The sequence below is a fragment of the Mauremys mutica genome, chromosome 11, assembly GCF_020497125.1.
Source record: "Mauremys mutica isolate MM-2020 ecotype Southern chromosome 11, ASM2049712v1, whole genome shotgun sequence".
NCBI classification, from domain to species: domain Eukaryota; kingdom Metazoa; phylum Chordata; order Testudines; family Geoemydidae; genus Mauremys; species Mauremys mutica.
In genome coordinates, this window is record NC_059082.1 from 52,896,140 (window position 1) to 52,908,928 (window position 12,789).

General features: G+C 46.1%; 1 protein-coding gene and 1 long non-coding RNA gene across 4 annotated transcripts in view; one reads left to right on the forward strand and one right to left on the reverse strand.

Annotated features, from left to right (window-relative positions):
* SRL (sarcalumenin) overlaps positions 1-12,789 on the forward strand; it is a 105,757-nt gene that overhangs the window by 21,583 nt on the left and 71,385 nt on the right. Inside the window, exon 1 of one of the 3 annotated variants that reach the window (XM_044981175.1) lies at positions 686-1,034. The exons of 1 other annotated variant lie outside the window; for it this stretch is intronic. In XM_044981175.1, coding sequence (XP_044837110.1) covers positions 953-1,034 — 82 coding nt within the window. In that variant the 5' untranslated portion in view covers positions 686-952. Of the gene's footprint in view, positions 1-685; positions 1,035-10,878; positions 11,024-12,789 lie in introns of those variants that run through there. One more of the 3 variants, XM_044981177.1, reaches the window with a different exon arrangement.
* LOC123344711 lies at positions 609-7,298 on the reverse strand. Its single transcript, XR_006572628.1, has 3 exons — positions 7,209-7,298; positions 5,112-5,175; positions 609-1,329 (listed from the first exon to the last, which is right to left on the reverse strand). It is a non-coding gene; the product is annotated as an uncharacterized LOC123344711 (long non-coding RNA).

A 12,789-nucleotide genomic window follows, 5' to 3' on the forward strand; every position in this document is an offset into this window, starting at 1 on the left:
TTGACTCACTGTGTGACCTTGAGCAAGCCGTTCAGGCAAATATTTCCCAAATGGCCACTAATTTCAGGGGCGGGGGGGGGGCTCAATTTGGCCTGGATCACCTCTTGTCGGACTCTTAGAAGGGCTGAACACTCATGTTAATTGACATCCATGGGAGCTGCCCGTACTCAGTGCCTTTCAAGAGCAGGCCTGAGCTGTTTCCAGAAAAGAAGGCACCCCTGCTGTGTGGACACTTTTGAATATTTCAGCCTTAACCTATCTCTGCCTCAGTTTCCCTAGCTGTAAAATGGTGACAATAATACCTCCCTGCCCTTGTCAATCACAGTGAGAATCATGGATAAAAGATATTATTTCAGTGCAATGTGCGGGTAGCTGCTGTGATACTATGTGGGTAGGGAGCATACAGCAAAGCTAGTATGGATTATTATCTTTAATTCATGCATTGCTTGCTATGGTTCCCCTGTCTCTATTAATATTTGCATCATCCTGACAGGAACTGGATGAGGTAGATTAGTGACTGACTGACTGTGACTGGCATGCAAGGGGTTAATAGGGCCCTAAGGGAGGCTGCTCAGGAAGCAGCCAATAGGAAAGGGACTGCAAGGAACAGCCAATCAGGGCCCAGCAGCCCAATATAAGGCAGAACAGAGTCAGTTATACCCTGGAGCTCAAGGAGGGAGGACTGGATGCCTGGCAGGCAGAAGGAAGTTAGCATCCTGGACAGAGCACTGCTGCTAGCAGGGACTAGGGGTGATAGAGAAGAGCTCCTGGCTGGCTGCTGGGATTTGCAGGCTGAGGGAAGGGCAAAGAGGGTGCTGGGGAAGTGGCTGGACAGTTGGACTGCAGCACTGGCCTCTGGAAGGGGGGAGTGCAGATTATGGCACGGACAGAGGGCCGTGTCACGAAGAGAATGCCACGTTCTTTGGAATGATGTGGTCCGGGAGCATAAGTGATGGTGGGCGAGGCACCACTGGGAGTGGGTGTATCCACTGCGGAGCTAATCCCCAAGATGGCCAACAGGAGTTGCCAGCATGGTGAGTGGAGCCCCGTCACACAACACAGGCAATGACAGAATTTACATTGTGGTGTTATGGAGAAACTAATAATTTCTGTTGTTGGCTCAGGGTGGTGCAAACTTGGCAAGAGATTATGGTTTGTCTTCAACGCTCTGGATCAGTTGCCTGAACATGCTTCTCTGACACATCCCAAACTCCCACTGAAATCAGCAGTGGACGTCCGATGTACCAGTAGGGCCGTGGGTCTGTGGATAAGCTTTTCAGATCAGGGACCTCCTATTTGTCTGCAAAGCAGTCCCACGTGGTCAGTGCTCTAGACAGTAAATAATGAAATAATAAGATGGAAGTTTATTGCTATGGAGACAAAGTAGACAAACCCTTTTAAGAAAATGGAAGTTGTAAAACTGTCAGGAAGATAAAAATAAAGACAGTAAATTATTAAAGGGATGTTTGAACTTTCCACATGTAAGAATAGCAACAGAACTGTCTCATGTAGACTATGTACTGCCCCCCTTTTGGAAGTGACATGAACCAATTGGCCTCTGCATGTTGAATCTGCTATGATTTTATTTCGTTTTCCTTGCTCAGTCATAGGATTTCAGCAAGACAGGGTTGGAAGGGACCTTTGGGGGTCATCAAGTCCAGCTCCCTGCACTGAGGCAGGACCAAGTAAACCTAAATCAGGGGTCGGCAACCTATGACACGTGTGCCAAAGGCGGCACGCGAGCTGATTTTCAGTGGCGCTCTCACTGCCCAGGTCCTGGCCACCGGCCTGGGGGGCTCTGCAGTTTAATTTAATTTTAAATGAAGCTTCTTAAACATTTTAAAAACCTTATTTACTTTACGTACAACAATACTTATAGAAAGAGACCTTCTAAAAACATTAAAATGTATTACTGGCACACAAAACCTTAAATTAGTGTGAATAAATGAAGACTCGGCACAGCACTTCTGAAAGGTTGCCAACCCCTGACTTAAACCATCCCTGACAGGTGTTTGTCCAACCTGTTCTTAAAAAACCCTCCAGTGACAGGGATTCCACAACCTCCCTTAAAGGCTTGTTCCAGAGCTAAACTACCCTTAGAGTTAGAAAGTTTACCCTAATAATTAACCTAAATCTCCCTTGCTGCAGATTAAGCCCATTGTTTCTTATCTTACCTTCAGTGGACACAGAGAACAATTGATCACCATCCTCTTTGTAACAGTCCTTAATATATTTGAAGACTGTTATAAGGTTCCCCCCTCAGGCTTCTTTTCTCAAGACTAAACGTTCCCAGCTTTTTCAACCTTTCCTCCTAGGTCAGGCCAGGGCCGCCGTCAGGATTTATGGGGCCCTACGCAGTATTATCCGACTGGTGCCCCTATGCCCAATGGCAGCCCGGGCTCGCAGCCTGGGGCAGGGAGGGACGAGGCAGCAAAGGATACCAAGCTGCCTGGCCCGCCTCACGGCAGCAGAGTCACAGTTCCCTGCAGAGACCCCCCGGACCCTCTCCCTCATGCAGAATGCATGGAGCCAGCGCATTTGGCTCTGTGAATACGGCCTCAGCCTAAGGAGCCTGTACCACGTGCTGGGTGTGTGGGAGTTGACCTGCTCTTACCTGCTGTCACGGGCAGTGGGTGAAACTGCCGCTTGGGGAGGCTAGCTCCCCAGCCCACCTCTTCTCCCACCCACACTCTACCCCTGCTCTGCTCCAGGCCCTGCCCCCACTCTGCCCAGGCCCCACCCTCTCCCCACTGTCTCCCTCCTCTCTTCCCTCCTCCCTGCTCACCCCCTTCCAGCCAAATCCCTGAACCCAAATTAAGCAAATGACATTTGGAAAAAAACACTCTTCTGCAATTTCATTCTAAGGGCATGTCTTCACTAACAACATTAAAGTGCTGCTGCGGCAGCACTTTAATGTGGCTGTGCAGTCACGGCACCAGCACTGGGAGAGCTCTCCCAGCTCTGTGTATTTAAAAACAAACAAACAAAAAGAAAAGCCAGCTACCAGCGCTGAAAGCACAGTCTACACTACCACTTTACAGTGCTGCAACTTTCTTGCTCAGGGGTGTGAAAAAACAACCCCTGAGCACTGCAAGTTTCAGTACTATAAAGTAGCAGTGTAGACTCTGCTTCCAGCACTGGTAGCTGGCTTTTTTTTTTTGTTTGTTTGTTTTTAAATACACAAAGCCAGCTACCAGCGCTGGAAGCACTGTCTACACTGCTACTTTATAGTACTGAAACTTGCAGTGCTCAGGGGGGTGTTTTTTCACACCCCTGAGCAAGAAAGTTGCAGCACTGTAAAGTGCCGGTGTAGACAAGACCTTAAGAAAATGAAGCATGTTTTCCATTGCATGCCAGATGGTGAAAACTAATTAAAAGCACTAAACTTGAGAATAAACAATGTCAGTCACAGCTTTTTTGATATACCCTGAAGTTTGTCAGAGATTTATTTGCAAAAACTGTGTGTGTGTGTGTGTGTGTGTGTGTGTGTGTGAAGGGAGAAAGGGATAGACAGAAAGGACAGGACGACTTTGCATGTAAGTTTTTTGTATTATAGTAATTGAAATTAAAATGTGTATTTTAGATAAGGGTGGTCTTTTGAAGGATTTATTTGAAAAAACTATATATCTGAAGATCCAAGCATTTAAGGCTAAAGATGAATACTCAGATTGTGCATCTAAAAATCTATGCAAGGATTTTTTAGAGATGTGATTTTTATAATCTTCAGCAACTCACTAATGAAATATTTTTAAAGCAACTTTTAAACTAAGGTCCTGTTGACTAATGTGTTCTGAGTAAATATGATACTGATGCACAACTGTTTTTGTCAGTAAATTCAGAAACTGACAGTATATACCTGGGGTTGGCAAATGCCTGTTAAATGGCTTCATTACCACTCTTTAACAGTTTCAATGTTGTGCTAATAGGTCTGGCAGGCTGGAAGGCTTTTTCACTTTTAAGTTACTAGATCCCATCTGGAGGAAGACTCACCAGGCTGCAGCAGCTAGTTTTGGGAGCCTGCAGGAAGGGTCAGAACAGTGATAGGAAGAGGCGGAAGGGTGGTTACTAAGACCCAGGGGTGCCCCAAATTTTTGGGTGCCCTATGTAGCCACATATGCCTATGGACGGCCCTGGGTCAGGTTTTCTAAATCTTTTATTCTTTTTGTTGCTCTCCTCTGGACTTGCTCCAATTAATCCACATCTTGGCACCCAGAATTGGGCACCATACTCCAGCTGAGGCCTCACCAGTGCCAAGTACAGCCGTACAATTACCTCCCATGTCTTACATACAGCATTCCTGTTAATATGCCCCAGAATGATTTTAGTCTTTTTTTACAACGGCATCACATTGGTGACTCATATCCAATTTATGATCCCTTATAGCTCCCAGATCCTTTTCAGCAATACTACTGCCTAGCCAGTGATTCCCCATTTTGTAGTTGTGCATTTGATTTTCCTTCCTATGCGAAGTACTTTGCACTTGTCTTTATTGAGTTTCATGTTATTGATTCCTGACTAATGCTCTGACTTATCATGGTAGTGTTGACTTCTAATCCTGCCCTCCAAAGTGCTTGCAACCCCTCCAGGCTTGGCGGGATAAAACAAGTAAACAAAGTTTCCAGAAGGATTTATATGTCAGGTTTATATTTCAAGTTTTTCTAATGGAGTAATTTTACTTTAAATGGTAAAAAAAGATTAACCTACCAGTGACGACATTCCCCACACTGGATCAATTATCTATGTTCAGAATAAAATTTAATCAAAACCTTTTCAATATGCACAGCTGTTTGGCAGCAGAATAGGCAGGTCTTGTGATGCTCCCAATAGTGACGCCAGAGCATGAGTACCAGCCTCAGGGCACGCTACTGAAAACCAGGGCACAAACACCAAACAGGTTGTGCATTCTAAACTTAGATTTCACCAACAAACTGCACCAAGTGCAAACTCCTCAGGCACATTAACATCCTTAAACAGAGTCACGGACAGTTCCCTTGGGTACTCTGGTCTGTCTTGCCACCCAGGTGAGCATATCTCTGTTGTAGATGGCCCCTTACGCCAAGAATCAAAGCACTATTCAGGTTGCTCCTAGTCCCAAAGAACCAGTCACTTACCCCAGGTCAGTTGTGCCTTAGGTCTCACACCAAGGACATCACTTGTAGCCAGTCCTATAATAAACTATAGGAAAATGTATTAAATAGGAAAAGGAAATTAGAGATATTTACAAGATTAAAGCAAATAGACACACAAATAAGTTACAGTATTAGGTTTCAAAAGGTAACAGGCTTCTATACTCAGCAAACTCTATTTGACCTTTAGGGCTAACCCAGGCTAACCAGCTGGGGATCTCTTGCTTATGCCTAGAACACCTTGACCCCTCTCACCCTCCCCCGAGCAGCATAAAGATCCTTATTTCCTTTGGTTTGAGGTTTTTATCCCACTCCTGTGCTCTGAGTTGCGAACTCCACTGATGGGAGGATCCACTTTCATGACTCATCCTCACTGGGAGGAGAGCAGAACAACAGTAAGGGTCTTTAGTCCTTTTGCTGACAGTTTCGCAATCCTGATGTAGCCAGTTTCCAGTTGTAAGATCCAACCCTCACCCATCTGGTATCAGCAGGTCCCCTCTTTCGAGGCAGGGGCAGAACAATGTCTGTAGAGAAGCAGCTTGTCACACTAATTAATGTCCCTCTCCTGCATGGTGATTCGTACAGTCAGAGGCTCACAATACACCTGTTCAGATCTTACAGTACAATTTGGAATACAGATGTTATAAGTGAGATCAGTTCATGCAGCAACTCCGAAGCATTCGGTAGAGTCTGAACACTTAGAGCTGGTCTACACTAGGAGGGGGATCGATCTAAGATACGCAACTTCAGCTACGTGAATAGCGTAGCTGAAGTCGAAGTATCTTAGATCGATTTACCTCTCGTCCTCACGGAGCGGGATTGATGTCCGCGGCTCCCCCTGTTGACTCCGCTACCGCCGTTCACGCTGGTGGAGTTCCGGAGTCGACGGGAGCGCGTTCGGGGATCGATATATCGTGTCTAGATGAGATGCGATATATTGAGCCCCGAGAAATCGATCGCTACCCATCGATACGGCGGGTAGTCTAGACGTACCCTGAGAATTCTAATACCTGTTTTATCAACGTTAACCCACAAGTGAGCTAGACAGATTCCGACTATGTATCTGTTAGTGTCTGTGCCAATTTTGCTGTGTGTGGAGTACATATTTTGTAATGGTTTGTAAGTTGGTTAAAAATAAGCTAAGCACTGCAAGAAAACATTGATAATCATCTATGTAATATTGGGTTCTTAAATGGGATGGATTGAAGCCATTCAAATGAGTGATTCAGCAACATCTGTTCCAGCAGACCCAGTGAATGAAAATATCCATTTGACCACTTCTGACCAATACAATCTCCTGTTAGGAGCACTGTTTTATGTATCATTATTTGAACTGGCTTTCTTTCCACTCAGCGTATCTGCCACAAGGGAGTTGGACTGGGTGGCGTTGCGGTCTGGTGCACTCCAGGGTGTGGGGTGTGTTTGTAGGTGGGCCAGGGAGAGGCGCATGCTGCAGTTATGCCTACGGTGGCGGATTATCTTAAGCCTCTGCTAAAATGAGTCAGCAAACGAACTGGCAGCATTAAGGGGTCCGGAGGTTCAGGGGCTGGCAGGAATGAGGCTGGAGATTCGTACTGTGGTTCCCTCCACGCTCTGCCTGGCTCAGGCAAGATTGTTGACCTTTGCCCAGTCAAAATTGTTTTACTTTGTCTAAACTGTACCTGGGAATCTCTGCCTGCAGCACCCAGTGGGCACTGCCAAGGGGAGAGGTGGCGGAGGCAGGCAGCAGAGAGAAGGGCAGGGTTTGGTTCTCTTTGCCAAAGGAAGGTTGCTGAGATGGAGGGGAAATAAACAAAGGGACAGGAATCCTCTAGGGAGTATCCTCGCCCCTCTCAAAGTAAACCCAACCACGTCAATGTCACTGAGAGACGGGAGGAAGTGGGGGGCGGGAGGGGAGCAGCACTGTGCATGTCACTGACGGCTTGGGGGGCTGCTTGCATGTCACTGAGGGTGGGAGGAGGAGCTACGCTGCATGCATGTCACTGATGACATGGGGAGGGGAGCAGCGTTGCATGTGTGTCAAGGGTGGGGACTGTATGAGTGTCACTGGGGTCCCATGCAGTGGGGGAGGGAGCTGCAGACCTGTCCCCGTGTCCCGAGGCAGAGCTGGCTGTTTCCCCACTGGAGTTGTGCCGTGCAGTCCCTCTCCCTGAGTCTGCTTTGTGCTGTTCCCTTTGGCACGGATTGTGATGTACCAGCTTGTTTCCATAGTGACGCTGCTCAGTACTGGCACTTCGCACTTCTCCAGCCCTTTTGCTCCTGGCTATCCTCATGTGGTATCAAGGTGCATGAACAGAGCCTCACAACCCCTAGGGAAGACTCAGCCCTGTGTGCAAATGGGAGCTGAGGAAGGACGAAGTGAAGACCCCCATCACAAAAATGGCCGCTGTGATTGGGTACCGCGGTGTTTGTTTCCCAAACTGAGTCTTGCTGGGTCTAATTTGCAGAGGGACTGAGACTCCTACTGGAGTCACTGGGATTTGGGGGCTTAGCACCTCAACCCCAATGGACTGAGTTGAATACCTAAAAAGCACGGTACCCCAAATCAGTAGCCACCTTTAAAAAGTGGCTGTATTGCTCTTAGTCATTCAGTGAGTCTGTAGCAGAGCCAGGAATAGACCCCACAGCCTCTACTCCCCAGACCTTCACCTTAGCCAGAAGCTGCAAAGGCAATACAGTGATTAACCACAAAGCTGCTATCATGAGCAGCTAGTGCTGTAATGAACCTAGCTCTGAGGAACTTGTGACCTGCCTCACAATGTCCTTGGGACAGCAGGGCAGCCTCACAAGTTCAGTAATAATAATGAGAGCTTGTCTTGCAGGAAGGAACCCCCAGGGGAAAGAGACCGGTGGGAAACTCATTTGTTTGCACCCAAAGGCAGCTGTATTGCTTGGCTTCAATAATCAGGAGCAGGAAAGCACCTAAAGGAAGCTATAGTAAGGGATAATGGAACACCACAAGCTAGAAAACTGGATAAGGTCCAAGGAAAAAAAAATGAAATGCTTGTACACTAATGCAAGGAGTCTGGGCTATGAAATGGAGGAACTGGAGCTACTGGTGTGGGAAGTTAAACCAGCCATTATAGGGAGTACAAAACTGGTGGAATAGCACTCATGGCTGGAATACAGGTACTGAAGCATAGGTGGGTCAAAATCACTTTGGGGAAGGGTTGTAAAAGATGATTTAGGATGTTAGGATGATTGATTTTAGCAGCCCTGTTATGGGCAGTAATCTCTTTAATATTGTTAGAGAGAGAAACACTTTGTGGAACTGTGTCATAATGGGATACTTTAACTTCCTGGCTATAGATTGGAGAATAAATGCTACCAGTACTGGTAGGGTCCAGTTATTTCTGGCAGTGATAAATAAGTTTTCTTCATCAAATCATCACTGAACCAACAAGAGGTGATGCAATTTTAGACTTGGTTTTACTAAGTAGTGAGGACATCACAGAAGAGTTGATCGTAGGAAATTACCTTGGATCACATGATCATAGAACTTGAAGGGACCTCGAGAGGTCATCTAGTCCAGTCCCCAGCACTCAAGGCAGGACTAAGTATTATCTAGACAATCCCTGACAGGTGTTTGTCCAACCTGCTCTTAAAAATCACCAGTGATGGAGATTCCAAAACCTCCCTAGGCAATTTATTCCAGTGCTTAGCCACCCTGACAGTTAGGAAGTTTTTCCTAATGTCCAACCTAAACTGCCCTTGCTGCGATTTAAGACTATTGCTTCTTGTCTTTATCCTCAGAGGTTAAGAAGAACAATTTTTCTCCCTCCTTCTTGTAACAACCTATTATGTACTTGAAACCTATTATCATGTCCCCTCTCAGTCTTCTCTTCTCCAGACTAAACAAACCCAATTTTTTCAATCTTCCTTCATAGGTCATGTTTTCTAGACCTTTAATCATTTTTGTTGCTCTTCTCTGGACTTTCTCCAATTTGTCCACATCTTTCCTGAAATGTAGCACCCAGAACTGGACACAATACTCCAGCTGAGGCCTAATCAGCATGGAGTAGAGGGGAAGAATTACTTCTCGTCTTGCTTACAATACTTGCTTACATGAATTGATTCAGATTAAATTAAATAGAAAGATAATCAAAACCAGGTCATCAACTATGGTTTTTATTTCAAAAGGGAAGACTTCGGGAAATTAAGGGAATTAGTTACAAAAATCAGCTGGACTGAAAAGCTCAAGGACTTAAATGTGGAGGAGGCTTGGGATTTCTTCAAATCAACTGTACAATATATCTGAAATTTGCACCCCAAGTAATGGGGGGGGGGGACTTGTAGGGAAAGGTTCCAGACCTAGCAGGATGAATAACCACCTCAAAAAGATTATTAGGAGTAAGCAGAGAGCCTACAGAGAGTTGGAAAAGGGGGTGATCAGCAAAAAACCCTACATTGTGATGGTTATAAAATGTACAAATAAAGTGAGATTTGTTAAAAGTCAAGCTGAGTTAGCTCTTGCCAAGGAAATAAAAAACCTCTTATTATTTATTTTAAGTTATATAATAAAAAGAGTAAGGAAGGATGAGGTTGGGCTGCTATGCAGTGGATGGGAGGGAGATTAAAGATAATCTAGGTATGGCCCCAAAACTAAATGAATAGTTTGCCTTGGTTTTCAGTTACGGGTGATAATATAGAAAATGTACATGAAGGCAGTGTAGCTGATAGGGAATGAGCGTCTAGAAATGGAAATGACCAAATATGCGGTGGAATTAAAACTTAAAGTGCTTAATGTGCTCAAATCAGGGGGACTGGATAACTTCCACCCCAGAATATTGAAAGAATAGGCACATGAGATTGATTTATTAAAAATCTTTGCTACTTAATGAGCACTCCATTCGGGGGTAGTACCATATGAGTGGAGAATAGCTAATGATGTATTTCTATTTAAGAAAGGGGGTTGGGGAAAGTGATCCGAGCAATTACAGACCTGCTAGTCTGACCTCAGTAGTACGCAAGGTTTTAGAACAAAAGGAAGGAAAGAATAATTAAATGAATAGAGGTAAAGAGGATGCAAAGACTGATCATGCCAGATTAACCTGATTTCCTTCTTTTTTTTTTTTTTTAGATAAGGGAGGTGCAGTAGATCTAACTTACTTGGACTTTAGCAAAACATTTGATACAGTGCCACATGGGCAAGTATTAGTTACATTAGAGAAGATGGTGATCAGTATAAGCATTGTAAGGTGCATAGGTGCTGACGCTGAGGGTGCTCCGGAGCTGGAGCACCCATATGGAAAAAAATGGTCACCAGTAGCCCCCCAAATCGGCTCTTCCCTCTTTTCCCTCCAGCACCTCTCACCCGCTGGCAGCCCCACTGATCAGCTCCTCCCCCTTCCCAGCTGCTGCATTCGGCTGTTCCACGAGGTGCTGAGGGGTGGAGGAGGAGAGAGGGTGGGGCACACTCAGGGGAGGGGGCAGAATGAGGTTGGAAGGGCCAGGGTAAGAGTGGGAAGGGCAGGGGTGGGGCAGGGTTGGGAAGAGGTGGGCTGGGGCCTTAGGGAAAGGGGTGGAGTGGGAGCAGGGCCTGGGGCAGAGCAGGGGTCCAGCACCCCCTGGTACATTAGAAAGTCAGTGCCTATGGTAAGGTGGATAAAGAATTGGCTAAAGGGAAGAAGGCAATGGGTTGTGCTGAAAAGTGAATTATCAGACTGGAGGGGAGGTAACTAGTGGAGTTCCTCAGACTTTGGACCCATCTTATTCAATATTGTTATTAATGACCTTCCTACAAACAGTGGGACTGTGCTCATGAAATTTCTTGGTGACACAAAGTTGGAAGGTCTCATCGGTACAGAAGAGGATTGGAACACAACACAGGAAGACGTGGATGGCTGTGCAGACGGGAGTGACAGAAATGAGATGACATTCAGTAGAACAAAGTCAAGGTCAGGCACTTAGAGTCTAGTAACAAGAATTTCTGCTGCAAGCTGGAGGGGTCCTCAGTTGAAAGCAACAGAGGAGGAGAGAGACTTGGATGTGTGTGTCGATCACAAGATGACTCCAAGCCACTGATGTGATTTGACTGGGGAAAAGGCAAACACAATCCTAGGATTGTATCAGGCAAGGCATTTCCAGTAGAGATAGAGATGTAGTAATGCCATTGTACAAGGCACTGGTAAGACCTCTTTTGGAACGCTGTGTGCAATTCTGGTCACCCATGTGCAAGAAAGATTAACTTAAACTGGAACCAGTGCAGAGGGAGCTACTAGGCAGGTCAGGTGAATGGAGGGCCTAGAAGAACTTGGCTTGTTTAGTCTAGCAAACAGAAGGCTGAGAGGGGATACATACGGTGCTCTCTATAAATACACTAGGGGGTAAATACCAGGGTGAATTCCTATTTAAGCTAAAGGACAGTGTTGGCACAAAAACAAACGGATATAGACTAGCCATGAACAAATTCAGGCTGGAAATTAGGTTTCTAACCACCAGAGGGGCAAGGTTTTGGAGTAGCCTCCCAACAGGAGTTGTCGGGGCAATAACTTAGCTTTGAGAAAGATCCGGACAAACTGATGCATGCAGTTGTATGATAGGGTTGTTTTGATTTTGGGTGGGGAGAGCAGGACTCAGCAGCCCTGGCACTCACTTCCAGCTTATGTTCTATATTCCTGAAGCTCATGCTCCAGCATTTCAGCCAGCCACTGGCAGGGATCAGGAAGGGATTCCCACCGCCCACCTTCAATGTATTCTGGGAGGGTTTTTTAATCTCCTTCCTCTGAAGCATCAGGGATGCCTAAGGCTGGAGATGGGACACTGGTATCAAGTGGGGTGCCCGGTATCAAGTGGGGTGCCCCAAGGGTCGATGCTGGGGCCGGTTTTATTCAATATCTTCATTAACGATCTGGAGGATGGTGTGGACTGCACCCTTAGCAAGTTTGCAGATGACACTAAACTGGGAGGAGTGGTTGATACGCTGGAGGGTAGGGATAGGATACAGAGGGACCTAGACAAATTAGAGGATTGGGCCAAAAGAAATATGATGAGGTTCAACAAGGACAAGTGCAGAGTCCTGCACTTAGGACGGAAGAATCCCATGCACTGCTACAGACTAGGGACCGAATGGCTGGGCAGCAGTTCTGCAGAAAAGGACCTAGGTGTTACGGTGGACGAAAAGCTGAATATGAGTCAACAGTGTGCCCTTGTTGCCAAGAAGGCTAATGGCATTTTGGGTTGTATAAGTAGGGGCATTTCCAGCAGATCGAGGGATGTGCTCATTCCCCTCTATTCAGCACTGGTGAGGCCTCATCTGGAGTACTGTGTCCAGTTTTCGGCCCACACTACAAGAAGGTTGTGGATAAATTGGAGAGAGTCCAGCGGAGGGCAACAAAAATGATTAGGGGGCTGGAACACATGACTTATGAGGAGAGGCTGAGGGAACTGGGATTGTTTAGCCTGCAGAAGAGAAGAATGAGGGGGGATTTGATAGCTGCTTTCAACTACCTGAAAGGGGGTTCCAAAGAGGATGGATCTAGACTGTTATCAGTGGTAGAAGATGACAGAACAAGGAGTAATGGTCTCAAGTTGCAGAGGGGGAGGTTTAGGTTGGATATTAGGATAAACTTTTTCACTAGTAGGGTGGTGAAGAACTGGAATGGGTTACCTAGGGAGGTGGTGGAATCTCCTTCCTTAGAGGATTTTAAGGTCAGGCTTGACA